Genomic DNA, 20954 nt, shown 5'->3' on the forward strand with positions numbered 1-20954 from the left:
GTGATTTGGGTATTTACAAAATATTTTTAAAGCTTAACGGACATAATTTGGCGGAGTCATATTTTTTATCAAATTTGTCAAATAAATGGGAGATATGTGGAATTTTTAAAAACAAAGGGGAGGGGAGTGGAATAAATGCAAACTACAGGGAGGGGAATGAAAATTACTCATTAAATTTTTTTTGGTAAGAAATTAGGTTATTATAATTATTACTCCCATACTACTACAGTAGACGGGGTGAGAGTGTGAGATTATCGTTCCACTCATATATAATATCATAATGATGCCTATCCTGTTATCGTGGTGACACGGTGAAGGGATTCGACGAAGGCGAAACTCGGTCCTTCGTTGTATACCTGTCAAGGCAGTCGCCAAGTTCATATGAACATATCCCATTTGAAACGGGTAGAGTCTAGAGAGAGAGGTAGGGACAACGGCGTTGTCATTACATCACCAAGTGAAAAAAAATAAAAAATAAAAAACAATTTATAGATTTCATCGAGAAAGCGAGCGAGAACTGAGAAGAGAAGCCGTAGTTTTTCCCTCACATTTGGGTCTGGTACGAGATCTGTATAGTTTAACATTTGGGGTTTCCTGGATGAGTCGTTTAGGGTTTAAATCTGTGATCTTCGATGCCGAAACCTTCGTGGGAGACGTTGAGGTTTTCCCTTCGAATAACCAGAAATTTCAATTCCCAAACAACGAAATACGAATCAAATACTTCACTCCACCTAGTGAGCGATGCCCTCCTCTTTCGATCCTTCAAACTATTTCCCCTTTCGCAGTTCGTTGCAAGCTCGAATCGAAAGCGTTAACCGAACAGTCTCCACTCTATCGGCTTCATGCTTCCTGCTTCCGGGAACTCAAGGTTTTCTTTATTTGTTCAGCCTTTTGTCGATTCAACATGTAGTTTCTTGATATTTTCCTGACTTTTTTTTGGGGATTTTGTTCTCTTCACTTGGGTTACAGACAGCGGTTGTGTTGCTTGGAGACGAAGAACTTCACTTGGTGGCAATGCCGACTAAGCAGGAGAAGCTTACTTGCTTTTGGTGTTGTTCTGTTCCATTGGGTCTTTATATGTCTTGCTTAGGGATGCTGAATCTACGATGCCTTGCGATTGTTTTTGATCTTGATGAGACCCTTATTGTTGCCAACACAATGAAGTCGTTTGAGGATAGAATTGAGGCTCTTCAACGTAGGCTTGCATGTGAGACCGATTCTCTTCGGATTGCGGGAATGAAGGCAGAGCTAAAACGCTACTTAGAAGATAAATCACTACTGAAGCAGTATGCAGAGGGTGATTTTGTAATGGATAATGGGAATTCGTTCAAGGTGCAGCCGGAAGAGGTTCCTCCACTATCTAATAACCATGAACGTGTCATTCGGCCAGTTATTAGATTGCAGGAAAAGAATATCGTCCTTACTCGGATTAATCCTGAGGTTACAAATTCCTTGCTCTCATGAATTATACCTTTTTGCATTCATAAATTTGTGGTTGTTTTGTATGAAATCTATTGCATCCATTTATTAGTTTATTGATCCTACAAATATTTCACTTACAGTTATAACAGCTTGTTATAACTGTAAATAAATTCAGATCACGTGTGTTAGACTATTCACCAATCGGCATTTGGTAGAAGGTAGGAAGAGTGCTTAATGCCTCAGCATAATGGGAACTTGACGCTATTTATGGCTCAATTTACCTTCCAGATCAGCAAGTTCCTATTCATGGCACAAATTGCGTTATCTGGCTACTTATATTTGACACAATTATTCTCTAAATTCAAGTTCTTGGTAGGAAGGGAAGTTAGGTAAGGTAGCTTTTCACTGTGCAAAGAGTATGCATTGTCTGTGACTGAGCTCTCTTTAATCTGCTTTCAATTAGCACATGTTCTATGTACCATCGCTGATCAGCAGTAGATTTACACTTTTAGGACAACTTTAGTACCTCTCGCAACTTCTCTTGTTAGGTCTAATAAGATGGTGTAAACAAAATAATATTTTCCACCAACACATAAAGGGAAAATTATCACCTCCAGAAATAGCTAAAATATGATGACTTGCAGAGAAGCTTGACATGAATGGTATCATGGCCTGCACAGGTATTAATAGACTAATATTTATGGATGAAAACCTCTCAATGTTTGTCTTTCTAACACAGCAATGAGGCTAATATCAAGGCTAAAAAAAGCACATCACAGTACCTTAGAGGACTTATCTTTAGTCTGAAAGTTTTGTACAAGTTGTTGCCATTGGGTATGGTGTTGGAATGATATGATAATTGTTTTCCATATAATTTATAAGTGTGTGTAATAAATTTCTACAGATGAAGATGGGTAGTGCCCCTTTGTTGTGCCCACGGTTTCTGCGTAATAGTACGTCATTGTTCATTGCTTTGGTGTTGGCCACTGTTTCTGTTGGAGAATTTTTGGAGAATATATATGGAGTTGGAATTTCAATTCTTCTTCATAATTTAGAAATATGGGTATTTTTCTTCATACTTGAGGGAAAGTAAGGCTGCGTTTGGTAACATTTTGCGGGAGTGCTTAATGTAATCCAGAAAACGGTATGAAATCAGTTGCAGTTTGGATCAAATCTTGAAGGGGTTTTCAGCAGCAAAGAACCATTCCAGGTGGTCAGGGCTGCATCTCTCTGTTGCAACCTTCTTTCCTTATTCCTCTACCATTCTCGGGCTGGCCCGATCAGTTTGGCTTGAGCTAGTTGTAGCTTCCTTGACTTAGTCAAATCAAACTAATCAAAGTAGTCATCCAAACAACACATCCAATCATAGAATACCTGTGGGTCATGCTTGCCATTGTACTCTTTCAGCTCCAACTTGAGCTTGTAAAAGTCATCTATGAAGCGTCGATTAGGAGTAAGGACAAACATGGTCCTTGAGAGTGTGCTATAGTGTGAAGATTCTTTGTGGCCCCTTCCCAAAAATCTTAGGGTGTTGTTGGCTGTGGAATACATGGGTGCTTCTTCAATACACTGCTGTTCTATGGCAGTCACACAATGGGAGAGCAGTCTGAACACATCAGTGAGTTGGTTTAAGGATTCTTAAAGGCTGGCTGGATTAGAAGGTTGTGGATCACTACTGGCCATTGCCTCTGATTCCAATTAATGTATTCTTACAACCAGTATATCAGTAGCAGTTTTAATAAAATTTTGAAGGGGTCTTCAGCAGCAAAGAACAAGGAATTAAGTTCACTTCTGCCCTTGATATCAGTCTAGTCCACAACAGCAAAGCCTCCACCCAACCTGATGCATGGCAGGAAGTAGAAAAAAGAGAATGAAGAGGAAGAGGAAGAGGAAGGAAAAAGGAGGGTATAACCTAGCTACAGTGCTACACCACCAAGGCCTGTGATAGGTTTCACCACCCACCAATTACTTAGCTTCAGAACTAAGGAGGCTGCTGTATCACTACAGTAGCAAGCACTCTTCAAAGAAGAAGTCATAAGAGAATAGCCAAAATCATGGGGTAGGGTACCCCATGCTTGTATATTTTTAACACCCTCCAATTCCTTAGCTTCACCACTAGGCCGAGAGTTGAATCTTTCAGAAGCATTCTCAGTGTGGAAACACTCCAGCGAAGCAGAAGTGTTTCCAAATGTGGCCTAAGTTGCTTATAATTTGAATTGAGTGGGTAGTCAGAGATTTTGAATGCAAATGTAGGTTCTACACATCCCGTTATAATGCTATTCCAACGTCCCTGCTTTGGTACCATGTTAAAACTACATATCCTAAAAGCTTGAGCTGTTAAGGGCAACAAAAATGTATATCAAAACTTTCAAGTGGTCAACTCAATAGGAATGCACTGACAAGTGGTTGCCAAACTCGGCCCATTTGTTGTTTTTGTGTTAATCTCTGTATATATCATCCTCAGTCATCTTTATCCTATTTCTCTTCTGGTGAAACCTACTGATATCTCAATTAATCACACAATTAATGGAAAGGTTACGAAAGTGGTTCGAGCTGACGGTACCACCTCCAAAGTTAGAATCTTAGGCTTTTCAGCTTTTCTGGAGAATATAACTGGCAAGAGAGAAACCCTGCCTTATAAAAATAGGAGCCAGAACAATATGTTGTGGCTGTACCTCTGGCATATAATCCTTCTGATTTTCCTCCCACTTGTCTGCTGTGCCTCATGCCCAAACAGATTAACACATTTTAAAGTTACTAGGAAGGTTATGAGCATGCCGGCGCTACAACTAAATTCCTTGCAAGCAAAGTTTAGCTGCTGAAGACTGAAAGTATGAAGAGGACTGAATGTTTTTGTTGTCTAGCTGGCTTAGCAATAATAATTACTTTTTGGGGGGGGGTCTAGGTCAACAATAGTGAACTGTTTGGTTTACTGTTGCATTCATTCTAATATTTTACATGTCATCATGCTTGCACCTCTTTTACCTTATGGATTCTCTGGGAAGGAATACATGTTTTGAGTCCCTATGGCCATGCATTTATGGTTAGGTTTTTTGACGATTTCAGTATTTGAAGTCACTGATGATTTTTCTTTCAATATTGAAGCCTCTGGCAACTTTTTAGCTGTATCTGAGGGAAGTTAGTGATTCACTTTCTGTCCTGTCCTTATGTGGATAACAATAGCGACCTGTGACTCCTATTGTGAAAGAGCATGTTACACGTATTTTGATGACTAATTCCTATCTTTCTTCAGATCCGCGATACTAGTGTGCTTGTAAGGCTGCGACCTGCTTGGGAGGATTTGAAAAGTTATTTAACAGCAAAAGGACGCAAGCGTTTTGAAGTTTATGTATGTACAATGGCTGAGAGAGATTATGCTCTAGAGATATGGAGGCTTCTTGACCCAGAGGCACACTTAATAAGCTTAAAGCAGCTTTTGGAACGTATTGTTTGTGTAAAATCAGGTAAGACCAATTCTTGTCTCAGACGATTTTGGTCCATGTGGTTTGGGAAGATAATTCACATTCCAAATGTCAAGAGGTAATATTCTATTCATTGATAATTCGGTATCTTGGAAAATAAACAGAATTCTCCTTTCAAATATGCTTTGATATTGACTCTTACATAATTAAATATTCCTGAGACTTGTTTTTCTGTACTGATGGTTGTTCTATGATTTTCACTATTTAACTCTCACAATATTGAGATGTTCTTCATTTGCTATTCTTAGTTGTCATATTTTCAGAGATCTGTGGCCACTTTTTCAGGCCCAATCATGCAGTCACAACCACAGACTACAAAGAGAGCTTCTCAAGTCCATGAGTCCATCATGCTTAACACGCAGTGGGGTTTTGTTTACTGTTACTAAGACAGCCTTTAGATGCACTCTGTGGTTGTGCCTGTGCAATTGCACTCTGTGGTTGTGCCTGTGCAATACTCTGAAAAGTGGACAAGGACAATTCAGTCCCACTTCTTAAACAATAACCATCCGACTGCATTCTTTTTTCATCACTTACCTCTGCATTGAACTTGTAGGTTTGAGGAAATCTTTGCTCAACGTCTTCCAGGATGGAATTTGTCATTCGAAGATGGCAATGGTGATTGATGATCGTCTGAAGGTTTGGGAAGATAAGGACCAGCCTCGAGTTCATGTTGTACCTGCATTTACTCCTTATTATGCTCCTCAGGCAGAGGTACTAAATTACTTTCCTAGAATCCTGGGTATGGTCTTACTTTCAAGTTTTTAAGAGCTGAAACTACCCAAATTATGTATTTTGTAGACAGCAAATGCGGTGCCAGTTTTATGTGTAGCCAGAAATGTTGCATGCAATGTCAGAGGGGGCTTTTTCAAGTAAGTGAGCCACTTTATTTTGTCTAACTGAAGCATTTGTGTGACAGTATGTGTCGAAATGTTGGCTTATAATTGCTCTTATTGGTTATATTTGAGTTTGCCATGTGATATGCATATGGTACCTATGTCATGCAGAGAATTTGATGAGAATCTGTTGAGAAGAATCTATGAACTCTGTTATGAAGATGATGCTTCAAGTTTACCAATTCCACCTGATGTCAGTAACTACTTAATGTCAGAGGTAATTGAATCATTTTTCTTTACTTTTGAGCTTTATGAAGTTATGTTGCATATGAAATGTTCATTTATTATTCTACTCACTGAATTGTCAGGATGCTGGTTTTGTGCCTAATGGCAATAGAGATGCTTCCATCTCTGAGGGCATAAATGGTGCTGAAGTTGATCGAAGAGTAAATCGACCGGTAGTCCTCCATTTCCAAGCATTATATTTTTTATAGTCAAACCGACATATTGCTTCATTCACTGGGAAAGGATAGTAGGTTGATGTGGTCTTCAACTGGCATATCAATAGAAGATAATACTTTTGCTGGAATGGCAATATGCTATGCTTATGCTAAAATCTCAATGCCTTGAATATATTGTTGACAATGTTATTTTCCATGGTAGGATGAGAAGTATATTCTGGATTCGGCCGCTGGTTTCATTTCTAATAATCCTGAATTGACACCTGAAATGCCTCAACTACCGGTGACCATCTCGCCAAATATTATCAACCCAGCAGCCTCTAGACCAATTCCACCTTTACAGAGTATGGTTGCCATTTTTTGTTGTTTGAAATGCTGTTCGTGGATTTGTCTGTTTCTCTGATACATGTAATAATTTGGTTAGCTTTTAAAATTTTCATATTTTGTTGTTTTACATTAGGACATGGTTTGCCTGGAGCTCCTGCTAAGCGAGAGGTCAACCCTGTTGAATTGGACCCTGACATGAGGAGAAGACTCCTAATCTTGCAGCATGGCCAAGATATGCGGGATCACAGCTCAGGTGATCCTTCTTTTCAGTCAAGGCTGCCTGCACAGGTGTTGCTACCATCAACGCTGTCAAGTGGAAGCTGGTCTGGAGAGGACAACAATATGGGACCACCTAATAACCGGGCAAGGCAGAGTCTGCTATACAATGCTTCAGAGAGTTCTACTTCACATGGCACATCCTCTCATGCATCTCAAGTGAAAAGTGAAGAGGTTTTTTCTCTGCTGTTTGCCTTGAAATAGGGGTGGCAATTGGGTGGGTTGAGATAAGGGGTAATATAAAATGGGCCTGCTGTGAATCCAATGGATTAATAACTTTGTCATCCGGTTATGGGATAGGATATAGATTGGTTGCCACAAGATTCCAATTCTTGCATTTTTACAGGTTGATATGATGTGTTGGAGAGGGTTTGGTTCATAATTTGAAGTGTCCAGGTACCATAGATTAATAAACAGGCAGGGTTAGGCATGGCATGCCTTATATCAGGCAGGTTTGGATGGCATGTTCAAAAATAAAATACAAAGTGATTTTGATAAAAGTAAAATATTATCATAGTTGAAGTGTTAATTGGGCAATCGGGTTAGAAAGGTTTGGCTTGGGATTGATGGGGTGATGGGATTACAACTGCTTATTTGTTTAAAGCACATGCCTATACCCTGCCTCTTTAATATATGGGTTACTGGGCTGAACCTGGTTACATCACATATATTAATCAAGCCGTGTTCTGGTGAGTTAGAGTGGTGGGTTAGGGCAGACTAAGCAAGCTGGGGTGTGAATTTCCACTCCTACCTGAAACACCCTTGTTTTCTCTTTCTTCTTTAATGTTTCATATTAGGAATCATGGCAGGTGAGTTCCACCAGTACAATTCCAATATCTGAAAATATTTCCCAACCCTAACCTGCCCTACCCTGCCCTGCCCCACCCCATTAAACACTGATGGGGGGCCTGTTAATTGTCAAGGTAACCAGGCTGGGTACCTGCAGGGCAAGGGTGAGTTGGGGTGGGTGCTCAGGATTTGAACATAATAGGCCTAGCCTGACAAGTGTCATACACTACCTATCCAATAGGGGAAGTGATACTGTAGCCGTTCAACCATTGCATTGCCATCTGTACCTCACATACTGCGACTTATATATCAGTAGTTCAGTGCAGCCAGTTGAAATCATACTTGGGTGCAGGCCTCTTTTGGAAATGAACGTCAAAAACAAAATCTTTCGCAATCAAAGAATTCTTCATTCTCAGGTATTGAGTTGTACAAAGGTTCTGTTATTGTTCTGCTGGTACTTATTGTGCATGCGCCCCCTACCCCCACGCGCACGCGCGTGCCCAATGGGTGCTAAAATTTCCTCTTCGTGGAATTCTACAATTAATTGTTGGTTGAAGTTCCTTTTCGTTTATATGATAAGATGTTTTATGTTTCTAACAAGAGATTGGACCGAATTAGTAATCTTCAAGTGCAAATAAGGTGGCTGTACATGTGCATTTGCATGTACAGCTGCAATGCAAAGAGTGTTTGGTGATAATCATGTTATTGATTGATGGTGGTGGAAGCAATATTACTTCAAGGTGTAGATTTGATTGAACCAATAATTGTTACATAGGACTGGTAGTTCCAAATGCCAAACCTGATTGTCCTTGGCAAGTTCCCTTCCTTCTGTTAGGATTCCTATTTGTTGATTTGATCTAGGCTAATGCTTTGATGATTGGAGTTGGTGAAATTACTAATGTCAAATGGATTTTGGTCATTTATGGTTTGTAGTGTAGTTAAGCATTCGTACTTACCTCGGAATTCAACCTAGTATTGACTATGAAACTTATTTTAATTCTCTATTCAGCTTTCCTACATATGGTCTGTATTGAGTGATTGGTGTTAGTTTTCTTTATATTTATTTGCTGAGATTTTTCTTTGCAGAGGATGATGAGAATCATGCATCTACAAATAGTAAAGACGTCCAGACTGAAGGTGGGAAAGTGATTTCACTATCGTCCTCCATATCAATTGGAGTGCTGCAAGAAATTGGACGGAGGTGTGGCTCTAAGGTACAGTGAATGGGTTACGAGATTGCATATTCATTCCTCAGGTCATTCCTATAATAACTTCTGGTGCCATTTGTGGATGGTTAGGTTGAATTCAAGTCTACAGTAAGCATCAGTAAGGATCTGCCATTTTCTGTTGAGGTCAGAACTATATGCCCCTTAATATTTATGAACATGGGTTGGCATTGTTGCATCTAAAAATTTGAGCATATTTCTACATTGTTATGTTTGATCTGTTCCATCTAGTCTAGTATTTCAATAAAAATATAGAAATTTGTCTATATGATCCTAGATTGAACTGGTGGAATGAAGAAGATTTGTTCCAAGTAGTTGAGACAAGGGTTTCTTGACAGTTGTCCCCTGATGGTGGAATGGTTTATCAGGATCATGATAAATGCTCATGTGTCAATGCTTTGGTGGGTTTTGGGCTGAGCCAAATCGAGTTCAAAGCTCAAATCCTCTTCATCCACCCCCGAAAAAAAGTGTTGTGGGTCGTCTTTGTTTTTCCTATTTTATCTCAACCCCACCAGCATTCTAATGTTCTTTTAGTTTACAATGTAACGGAGAACTATCTTTCCTGGGCTCTTATTGTTATGCATATCCAGTCGTATATTACTGAAGTTCAATGAATAATCTCATCATCTTCACTTCATATTAAATTTAGAATTTCACTTTTTCGTCATGGATATACAAGTGTTTCTGCTTTCTGTAGAACTTAGTTTAAGTGATTATAAAGGTTTATAGCTGTCATCTTGTTCTATGTCAATGCACTCCCGAAAGCTCATGTGGTTGAGATTTTGGTTTAGGTTTTGTTTGCTGGGGAGAAGATAGGTGTTGGGATGGGGAAAACAAAGAAGGAAGCTCAGCAACAGGCTTCTGAGGATGCTCTTCACAACTTGGCTGGTGAGATGTTTATCATTTTTCTTCTTCATTCTCACGATGATATAATTTTCCATGCATTTTTCTCATTGTCAACTTCCTATTTTGTAGTTGTTTTGGTGTTCTATCATCCTTAAGGGATGACATCTTTCAGAAAGCAGAATACTGAAACAAGAAATTAAAATGATTTATCAAGTGGAAGTATCATAAAACCAGGGTTGATCTATTGAAAAAGGTTTTCAGACCAGAACAAAGAAATTAGAATTTTGGAAATGCAAAATCAACTAAGAAAAGTACCGTTTTGTAAGCTTTCAATGCTTTGGGTGATGCAGATAAGTCACTTAATGGACTTATTTTATTGCAAATAAGCCTTAAGTTGTTATGTATGTGTTGGGCCTTTGATCCCATGGATTTTCTTTGTAATGAGCCACTTTAATGGGTTTAAAATATGGGTAGAAAGTAGGAAAACGAGATTTAAATCATTAGTTTAGTTAGAGTCCTATTTTTGGTCTATTTCCTTTGTTATTTCTGATTCCTAGTCAGTTTAAGTTTCCTAATTAGTTAAGGATTGTGTTAGGCCTTTCCTTTTTAGTGTTTGAGTCGGTTTTGAGTCTTCTATATAAGTTTGTAAGGGGCTACAACATTGAACATGGATTTATTGATGAAAAAAAAAAAAAAAAAAAGATGGCTTATGCTATTGTGCTGTGGGATGCAGTTGGGTGAGATGCCCAAACCTGATGGTGAGATGCCCATTCACTAGTTCTTCTTTCTCCTTCTCAACCCTCCATCGAATTCTCTTTCTTTTCTCATTTTCCTTTAATTTGTTTGCGGTGAGAATGTTTGAGAGCTAGAACCAAGCCTATTAGAGGCCATCTTCTTTATTCAACCAGAATTTCAGATCCTGCTTGGGATTAAGATCACTTGTGATTCTAGTTCTACCTTATTTCGTATCAAAGCTATGGCTAAAGAGAGCTCCAACCAATACTCACTGGGGGATGTGATGAAATTCCTCCAACGACCGAACTCAAGGATGGACACCATGAAGCAAAAGTTTGAAGAGTTGAAGGAGACTACTGCTACCTAATCTAATGCGCAACCTATGGGCCTAGCCAAACCAAAGATGGAACCACGTGAATTTCGTGAGAAAAATTCTTCATACATCTTCCTTGAATGGGTGAATAAATTGGATATGTATTTCGACAACTACAACTTGACAGAAATGCAACAACTTCGATATGTTTGCTCCCAAATGAGTGATTGTGTCCGAATACAATGGAGAGTCCGTGAAAGACAACTTCAAGCTCAAGGACGTGAGCCTAGAACGTGGGAAGAGATGTAGTACGAGCTGACAGACATGTTCCTATCTAAGCATGAACAAAGAATGTACTTCCCTCCACCAAATTTTCAAAAGCCACCCACAAGTGACAAGATTGCTATTGTCGAGAAAGAGGTAGTTATTGATGTTCCTACTAGAGAGATTAATGTGGATGAAGTCGTAAGCAACATAGTCATAGTTGTGGACAAGGAGATCGAACCCAAGGAGAATGGTGCTTCAACATCTGTGATGAATGTGAACAGCTAAGATGAAAATCCTAAGGAGCTTGAGATTGAAATTGTGGAGGTCAAGAACACAGTAGTTGAAGGGCGTACATGTGGATGATCCCATGGATATATTTGAGGTTGTTGAAGCTGAGCTTGTGGAGTTCGTCATCCCATTAAAGTATCTTAAAGATCGAGCTCCTCACATTTTTGACTACATCCTTATTATCAAAGAGCTACCTGAATTTTTCTATGGCTTGAATTGGGACGTGCACCATGCTATAATCACCCTCACACTCTACAAAATTCGATGACATTTTTTCTAAGAGGGTGAATTGATGCAGATTGAATTGATGCAGATAAGTCATTTAATGAGCTTATTTTATAGCAAATAAGCCTTATGTTGGGTTATTTATGTGTTGGGCCTTTGATCCCATGGGTTTTATTTATAATGAGCCACTTTAACAGGCATAAAATATGGGTAGAAAGTAGGAAAACGAGATTTAATTCATTAGTTTAGTTAGACTCCTGTTTTTGGTCTATTTCCTTTGTTATTATAGTTTCCTAGTCAGTTTAGGTTTCCCAATTAGTTAAGGATTGTGTTAGGCCTTTCCTTTTTAGTGTTTGAGTCAGTTTTGAGTCTTCTATATTAGTTTGTAAGGAGCTACAACATTGAACACGAATTTATTAATGAAAAAAAAAGAAAAAAAAGATGGCTTATGCTATTGTGATATGGGATGCCTAAACCTGAGGGTGAGATGCCTTAAACCTGAGGGTGATGCCCATTCACTAGTTCTTCCCCCTTCTCAACCCTCCATTGAATTCTCTTTCTTTTCTTATTTTCCTTTTATTTGTTTGCTGTGAGAGAGTGTTTGAGAGCTAGAACCAAGCCATCTTCTCTATTCAGCTAGAATTTCAGATCCTTCCTGGGATTAGGATCACTTGTGATTTTAGTTCTATATTATTATTAGGGTTCAGAGAAGGTCATTGGCTGGAGTAGAGAATACAACATAGATTCAATTTGATGGACCCGAGCTATAGAAGTAGTATTGGTATATGAACTAGAACATGTAAAAAGCAGTGTTAGTTTAATCTCCCGTTGAGAAAATAAATTAAAAATAGGGTCATGATATACATTATGACCTGTTATTGACAGTGTGAATGTGCCACGATTTGCCACATCAGCAAACAAGGGTGTGTCCATATGATGGAGGAGTTCACAACCATTGTCCTTGCTTGAGTTTCAGATCAAGCATTCCAGGAAAGTGTCTTACAATTGAGTTCCAAAGTCCCCAAAAAAAAAAAAAAAAAAAAAAAAAAAAAAAAAAAATCTATTAACGTGAAGTGGCATTCTTGCGATTCTAGGAGGGAGCTTTGAACTCTCTTTTTGACCTCTTCCACTGCTTTTTGGGGCTGCTTTATTAACAATGAGATGTTTGTAGGTCTGCCACATGGATGCACCCCAGTCCATCCAAGAATATCTGTAGTAAGAAGAGATGATCTCATGGATAAATCTAATATCGCTGTCAGGTTGTTATATTTGTATACTTCACCTTAGGAGTATACCCCAACCCAAAAATGATGCAGGAGCAACTCTGTGGACCAGGTCAAACCTGTTTGAGAGCCCCAATCAATAGTTGGGCTCGAATTGGGATTTGAGTAATAGGATATTTAAGATTTAATTTGTTAATTTGGGTCTAGTAGGATAGTAGGGTTTTATTTATGTCATCGGGATAATCATGTAATCTTTTATTTGGGTAGGTCATGTAGGAGATTAGATTTTATTTTCTAGATTCCTTATTTGGCTTTGTTTTCTAGTTAAATAGGTTTCTTTTGTTAGTTGACTTTGTACTTACGATGGATTTCGGAATAGGGATTAAAATTGAGTTTTTGGCCGAGTGTGTGCTTGCGTGGCTTGGCAATTTGGTTGTCTTCCCTCTCTTCCTTGAAATCTGGTTCCCCTTCTTCTGTTCTTCTAGTCTTTTTGTTTTCTCCTCTTCGTCTTCCACGTCTGGTCCTCATTTTTCTTTCCTCTTTCCTGCTAAATACCTTTCCCATAGCTATCGGTATTTTGTCCAGCAGTACCGTAGTTCCTTCATACTAACTTCTGATCTCTCTCCTCCCTAACCCTTTTACTGTGAGATTTTGATTGAAGAAACCCCTTTCATAGGCTACCTGAACCCTAACACTTAAGCCTTAGTAATACCTCTGCTGTGAGTTGGAGCTCTGCACATATTCCTGGTTTTTCTCCCTACTGCCATCTGCTATTTCTGAAATTTTCCTTCGACTGTTTCTGTTTCATTGGATTCACACTTGGAGTTTATAGAGGTTGGGAATGAGAACATTGCCCTAAAATCCCAGATTCAACAGAACCACAATGAAGGAGTAATCTCCTCCAAAATGAGTCTCTTCTGCCTCTGGTTCTGTTGGACCATATTTCCCCTTTGCAGCCTTTGTTATATTACCAGAATTGCCATTGCCCCTCTACTTTTTGGCTACTATACATTTGGGAGGGCCCATAGCTAGCGACCATAGTTTTTATGGCGCTGCTAAGGCATCGCCTTAGCGCTGATGCGGTCTAGAGATGGTAAGGCAGTGCTCTGCCTTACGTGAAGTGGCGCCTTATGGGGTTTTTTTTTTAAACACATTTTAGAATTACTTGATGAAGATTCCAAATATAGATTTTTTATTGGTAGTTGTATGGTTTTGTTAACACTTGAAATGTATAGGATCAACTTTATTCCACCAAAAATAACCAAAACAAACAAAACAAAAACATGATTCACAAACAGGGTTTGGATTTTGTCAAGGGTTTTAAGAAAGGGCTTTGAGAAGGAATCAAAGAACAAGGAAGAACCACTGATCCAGGCAACCATTTAGCTTTGGCAGCGGTGAGCTTCATTCTTCTTTGACAGGAGTAAAAATAGTGGATGACCTTAGGGCTTAGGCACTCATTTTGGCATCATAGAGGTAAGTATAATAAATACTTGTATTTTTTATGTCTTCTTTTCTTTATATTTATAATTTTGTTTCATAATTATGTATTTATATTATATGTTAATATGTTATGATGATTGATGATTGATGATTGATGATTGATGATTGATGATTGATGATTGATGATTGATGATTGATGATTGATGAATGATGAATGATGAAGATGAACTTAGTTTATTCACTTTATTGATTTGTTTTCTTGATGAATATCTTACATTGGTATGAATATGAACCTTTAATATTTATTTAACATATGAGTACTAGGATTCAATTAAGATTTGAGCCAAATAGATTAGTTTTATAAAAAAAATTACATAGAAACGCTTTAGTCAATAAGGCGATGTTTTATGCCCGCCTTATCGCTAATGTGTTCCGAAAGACCCTCAAACGCCTCCGTCGCCTTACTGCCTTAAAAACTATGCTAGCAACTGCAACAGGGGTTTACAAACCCTGGGGTTGCCATCAAAAAGTGGAGTGCCCCACAAACAAGCAGTAGCTAAGAGGGAATAGTTTTGTTGAACACTTTAATTTGAGCAGTTAAATAAAAGCAGCCCCCCTTCTATAATTTACATTGGTTGTTTTTGGTTGGGGGTGGGGTGGTCGTGGTTGGGGAGGAAAGACATCTAGCCTTATGCAGCTCTTATGTTGATAAGCTTGAAATCTGAAAACTTCTGCATTTTTACTCCTTGGACGAAATGTATACACTTCTAATAACAAGTAAGCCAAAATCCAACTTTTAACTCCTAATTCTACTTAGACAACATGTATATACTTTTGTAGGATTGAATGCAACCCAAGAGGGGGGTTGAATTGGGTTATAGCAATTTTAAACAAAATATAACAAAAAACTCGTCAACAAACAATGATATATGATAGATAAAACAAATGAGAGAACCAAGTTTAATGCGATGAGAAATTTTACAAACAACTTGAAAAGATGGGTGAACAACATCAACAACACACTTAGCAATATCTCAATTTAATGGTGTTGGCTACATGGATCCATGCAATACAAACTAGGATAAACTAAGGTCCAACAAAATGAGGGATGACAAAAGGAAAATGAAAGTAAGAGGAAAGAGGCACAACCCTGTAAGGCACCCAAGCTGGGGGTGTAAGGGAGGGATAATGTAAGAAATAGTAAAGCACAAAAAAGATTTAGAGTTGTTCAGATCCACGATCCTGCATCCACTAATCTAGATCCATCAGACAAAGGATTTCTTCCACTATTGTTATCCCTTTCCAAATGGAAAGAATCAAGCCTTAAAATCACTCACAATCCTTCATATTGGCATCCAGACCACCGGCCAAGGATTTCTCAAACCCAATCACTGTCCCTCGGATTAAGTACCCAAACCACCGGCCAAAGATTTCCTTTTTTAAACACAAAGTACAACTATGAGCTTCTTTAAGCTCCCACCAGAAGCAACAATAAGACTTCTTTACAAGTCAGGGGCTGAACATGTTAATCACAGTGATTCTGACAAGAGTTTCTTGCCCTTTTTCTCAATATGATATCTTCTTCTTAAGTTCTTATCACGTCTCTTTTTTTTTTCTTCTTTAAGCCTTTATAATAGGCAACAAACTAGCCGTTAGAGTGAATATGACTAGCTGTTAGAGTCAAGCATGGTTTCCCTAAAGGTAGTAATTATGTTCAAAACTGATTTTGAAAACAATGTGAAGTATTAAATTATCTTGGATTTTTAAAACTGATTTTGAAAACAATGTGAAGTATTAAATTATCTTAGATTTTCAAGACTTAATTGTAGTTCCAAGAAAACAACCTAGAATAGTTTTATGACAGTCCCTAGAAATTTAATCCAACATGTCCTAGTTAAGAGAGGGGTGTCGAGTACCTCTGCGGATATAATTAAAGACATGTATGAGGGCATGGTGACTAGTGAGGTTAGGACAATGAATTCCTAATTGGGTTACATAAGAGATCGGACTTAAGCCCCTATTTGTTTGCACTTATCCTGGAGGAGTTAACTAAGAGCATTCTAGCCGAGCTACCCTAGTGTATGCTTTTCGTTGATGATATCGTTTTAGTGAATGAGACTAAAAGTAGAGAATAACGTTAAGTTGTAGCGATGGTGATCAACCTTGGAACAAAAGGTTTTAAAATTAGGCACTGTTTGATAACGTTTTTGCTGCTTCTGTGTCTAGAAACAGCAGAAATGACTTTTCACATTTTCGAAAACAAAATCGAATTTTTTGGTGTTTGATAAATCTATTTCTTGAAACGTTTTTTGCAGACATAATACCACTAAAAAACCCAATAGGCTCATTGGATGCCCAAAAGGGAGAGAGGGTTCGGTTGTCTCTTTTCAGGTTTAAATAGTTGAGAGATTTATCGGGCACAACAGTCTTTTTTTCTTCTCTCAAATCTGTTTCTAGAAACGACGAATGTCTCATCAAAGTCGTTTCTAGAATTGTAAATAAGCATAAATTTTGATTTACGTTTCTAGAAACGGGTGAAACAGAGCAACTTTATCAAATGCTTTTCAGGCTGTTTCTCCGTTTCTGAGAACAAGAAAACGTGAAAATGGCAAAAACGGAATGTTGTCAAACGGTGTCTTAGTAGATCGAAGATGGAGTATATGATGTGTAACTTTAGTTACATTATGGTGGATAATGATATAGTGAAAATTGAGGAGAGAGAGAGATGCTGCAAAGTAATTATTTTGGATTTATGAGGTCAGCAATAGATAAATGTGACATAGAGGATGATGTTTTACAAAGAATTAAAGTGGGAAGGATAAAGTGGAGAGGTGTTAATGGGGGGCCCACTAGAGACCCAACCTAGGTGGTTGTGGGTCCACTTGAATAAAATAGCACAAATATCAATTGGATCACTTATTGGGCCCAACCAATCAACAAATAATGCAATTCTAATAATCAGTGGCAATCTTGTAATAAACCAGAACTCTCTAGGGCTATCCAAAGGGATTTGAAGGGGATTACTACTTACTGTATAGGGGCAAATTATGAATAGCAAACATCTTAGTGGCAGGGTGTAAATATAAGGGTAAGGGAGGGGTATTAATCTGGGATGAAATAAATGACTGCCATAAAAGACAAAATAGAAAGACTTTTGACACAAAGGGCAAGACCTAGAAGATCTTTTGACTTCCCACTTTAGAAGAAGGCTTAAAGAATCGTGGGAAAGGGGAGTTCATCTTCAACCTCTAGGTTTTAGACATGGCGGAGGACAAGAACATGGAAACTGGTCCAGGCCACCTATTCGAAGCTCAAAACTCAAGAAAAACCTGTGGGCAGGTTCGTGTTCTTCAGACCTATTGATCACCAACACATATGGGGTGCAGCTGCTTAACAAGGAAAATAAGGGGAGCTAAAACAGGATCCAGCAGAAGATTTTGATTGATAAAGCTCACTCAACAAGAATCCAATCGAACCAAAATCTTGAGGCTGATTTCATGATTCAAAACCCTATTGAAATCAAGGGGTACCCAGGTCCAACAATCCATTTTACATGAAATAAAGCTGCTGGAATCTAACTGGCGGAAGCAGCAGAATTAGTTCTTCTTGCAGGTATCTATTGCTCCACCAGAAAAAGGGTTTAGGAACTAATACCTAGGGTCGTGGGTCGCCCAGGGATGGGATTCCTTCGGTCGAAATCTCAGGAGGAACCACTTGCTTTCCAAGGAGATCGATCAACTTATGTGGGGGCTGTTAGGTCACTTGGGAACAAAGAATGAAAGAGACATAGGAAGAGGAAGAGGAAGAGAAAAGAAGAAGAAGAAGAAGAAGAAGAAGAAGAAGTAGAGAAGGGGGAGGAGAACTCACAGAAGGAAGAAAGATGGGGGATTGTCTTGCTGGACAAGGAGGAGATAAGAGAAAGAGAAGATTGCAGGGGGGGATGGGGCAGCCACGCAGGGTTTTCCCAAATCAGTTCTTCATTCAACTGATTAATTCCTTGGTTGCATGCCTCACTTATATTAAATCAAAATAAAATCTCAAATAGAAAATCCTAATTACATCCTAAACTAAAGTCTAGTAAAATAGAAACATAATAAAACTAAAATTGAAAATTTCTACTTACCTAATAGCTACCCTAAAATAACCTAAAATAAAAGAAAATAAATATTCTCAAATAAAATAAAATCCTAGCATATTCTAATAATCTTGAACCCAAATTAGTAACTTGGAACCCAAATTGGATCTGGGTCTTGGTCCGGGTGGAGCGGGTTTGGGTCGATCCATCAGAGTGCTGCTACATCAGGTGTGTTTGGAGTGTTGTGTGACCAGCATATTCCTTTAAAGCTTAAGAGAAAATTCTATAGAACTATTGTGTGACCGGCTATAATTTATGGCGCGTTATGTTGGGCAGTTAAGAAGTTTCATGTAGAGAAGCTATGCGTCGTAAAGATGAGGATGTTAAGATGGATGTGTAGCAAATCTAGGAAGGATAAAGTAGGAATGAGCATATTAGAGCTGGTTTAGGAGTAGCCCTAATTAATGACAAACTCCTTCAATGGAGGCCTGAGGATGCCCCGGTAAGGAGGACTGATTTGATTCCAATTGAAGGAGCTAGAAGAGCTAGGGGCAGGCCTAAAATGACCATCGGAGAAGTGAGGAATGACATGCATAGTCTAGGGCTTGTCTCAAGTATGACCGCGGATAGAGCCTACTGGAGAGCTAGAATCCATGCCGACCCCATGTAGTTGAGATCTTCCTGTTCTGCTGTTTCGTGCTTCTTCCCTTTTACTCTCATTTACTTTCATTTGACTTTCCTTTCTCTTATTTTGTTTTGCACAAATCCATGTAGCCGACCCCATTAAGTTGGGATGAGGCTGAGTTTTTTGTTGTGGAGTAATTCAAAACCGGAGTTCAAAAACCTTACTCGGTTCTCTTATGGGTCCACCCATTCACCACATAACTCAATTCCATAATAGAGTGGCACAACCATAGTTGTTACGATGCCAATGTGAACTAAGGCGGTGGAGGGCTGTCTAAGCACTTAGGCGAGAAGGCGCCCACCTTAAGGCGAACAAGTGTTATTTTTTATTTTTCCTATTTTCTAACATTATTTTGTAAGCCTTATATATCTTATATACCTTGTATAATAAAAAATCAATATTAAACCACATCAAGTCATTAAATATCAACATTTAGCCACATCAAATCATAAAAAATCAACATTAAGTCATAAAAAATTAACATTTAGAGAAATGCTCTTGTTCTATAATAAGTTTGACTGGTCAAATGATCTTATTTTTATATGAGACTTTTTGTATTAGGTATAACATAAAACCAGCTTCCCAACAAGTCTAAGATTACTTAAATCTGAGTTGTAATGAAAAAGTTATGCTCTGGTGAAACTTATTCTAAAGTGCACGAATGCTGTTAAAATCGTCTGAATGAAAATAATTTTATGGATAGCAAAACAAAAGATTATTTTACCGGACTTTTGGTTTTTAGCAATGTTTTAACATGATAGGATTTATAAAATTTTCATAATTGAGAAAACCCCAGCATTTAAAAGTTGAAAATTGCCCCTTTAATAAAAATCTAGTTTTTGTTCTTGGACTGGGGATTGACTTTTATCCTTTTGGAATTTGATTTTTAAACTATTTTTATTAGATTCAAATATGGGATATTTGCTTATTTATGAATAATATCTTAAGTAAATGAAATAAAAAATATAAAAACCATTTACTTAAATGATATTTGGCATAAATAAGTGCTAAAACACAAGGCAACATGCAGTGCAACAAGGCGACTGTTGCCTAGGCCCCAGGCAAACCGCTTGGACACCAAGTCGTCTCCTATGGGAACAACTGTAAATAACCATAATTTCAAGGGTTCCCTAAATAAATAAAGAGGAGAGATATAATAGGTAGTAAAATTTATCATGGAGGGACATACTAGGAATAATCACAAATAAGACAAGATTGGCTTAAGAAAACGAGGAGGGAAAAAGAGGAAATCAGTCTTTAATGTTAATAACATGGGGTGGGTTGGAAGGTTGAAGATAACCTTTTTACTCTGAACCAAGGCGGAGCAGCTAGCGAGCTTTGATACAAAGATCTCCTTCAATAATTGTCAATTGGGCCTAAAACATCAGGTGTAGAATCGTCACTCCAGAATCTACCGATTCCACACAAGCAGCACCAAGAATAATTATAAAACGAAGAACACAAGTTATGCAAATCAGGTCTAGAGGAAACCCAAAAACAACTTGCTTGTTGGTTCGATTCCTCCCAAAAGGGGGTTCTTTGGGGCTGAAATTCTAGTTTCAAGTCCTCGAGGACAAAGGTTCTCAAACGGGTTTAGTCGCTCCATAGAAGCGCTCCTGCATCATAGAATTCCTCACAGGCGGTTAGAGTCCAATTGATGCATTAAATGTTCAATCAATGAGTCAGACATCACTAATGCGGAACAGTAATTTCTCCATGCACGGAAGACCGTCAGTTTCCTCGGTGGATTGTAGAACAGAGGCCTCAAAAGCCACTGCTTCTGTTTTGACGGAAGCATCTCACGGATGACCATTCATGAGCCCTTCTGAATAACATGGAATTTATCAATGAAGCACGGATGCTTGTAGCTAGTCGTGAAAGACCGCGAACAGTAGGATCATAAAGTTTTCCAAGTCAAACCATCCTATTTCCCTCTACCATCAATAGGTTTAGCGAGAGCATTTATAACAGGACTCAAATAAGCCTCACTTACTGGTATCTGAGAAATTCTTCTTGTTGCTTTTGCAAAACTTCATTC

General features: G+C 38.4%; 1 protein-coding gene across 9 annotated transcripts in view; it reads left to right on the top strand.

Moving 5' to 3' along the window:
• The first annotated feature begins 369 nt into the window (after positions 1-369).
• Positions 370-20954, top strand: part of LOC122057566 (RNA polymerase II C-terminal domain phosphatase-like 2) — a 33990-nt gene continuing 13405 nt past the window's right edge. For 3 of the 9 annotated variants that reach the window (XR_006133566.1, XR_006133564.1, XR_006133565.1), the window contains exons 1-13: positions 377-868; positions 970-1440; positions 4676-4886; positions 5458-5615; positions 5703-5773; positions 5909-6014; positions 6106-6195; positions 6401-6542; positions 6659-6975; positions 7943-8006; positions 8677-8804; positions 8889-8942; positions 9608-9704. Coding sequence is in view for 3 of the 9 variants with exons in the window: in XM_042619706.1 (XP_042475640.1) it covers positions 599-868; positions 970-1440; positions 4676-4886; positions 5458-5615; positions 5703-5773; positions 5909-6014; positions 6106-6195; positions 6401-6542; positions 6659-6975; positions 7943-8006; positions 8677-8804; positions 8889-8942; positions 9608-9704 (2179 nt within the window). In the remaining 6 variants the exon portion in view is untranslated. Of the gene's footprint in view, positions 869-969; positions 1441-4675; positions 4887-5457; positions 5616-5702; positions 5774-5908; positions 6015-6105; positions 6196-6400; positions 6543-6658; positions 6976-7916; positions 8007-8676; positions 8805-8888; positions 8943-9607; positions 9705-20954 lie in introns of those variants that run through there. The other 6 variants (XR_006133562.1, XR_006133563.1, XR_006133567.1 and 3 more) reach the window with 5 other exon arrangements.

The sequence above is a fragment of the Macadamia integrifolia genome, chromosome 12 (genome assembly GCF_013358625.1).
Source record: "Macadamia integrifolia cultivar HAES 741 chromosome 12, SCU_Mint_v3, whole genome shotgun sequence".
NCBI classification, from domain to species: Eukaryota; Viridiplantae; Streptophyta; class Magnoliopsida; order Proteales; family Proteaceae; genus Macadamia; species Macadamia integrifolia.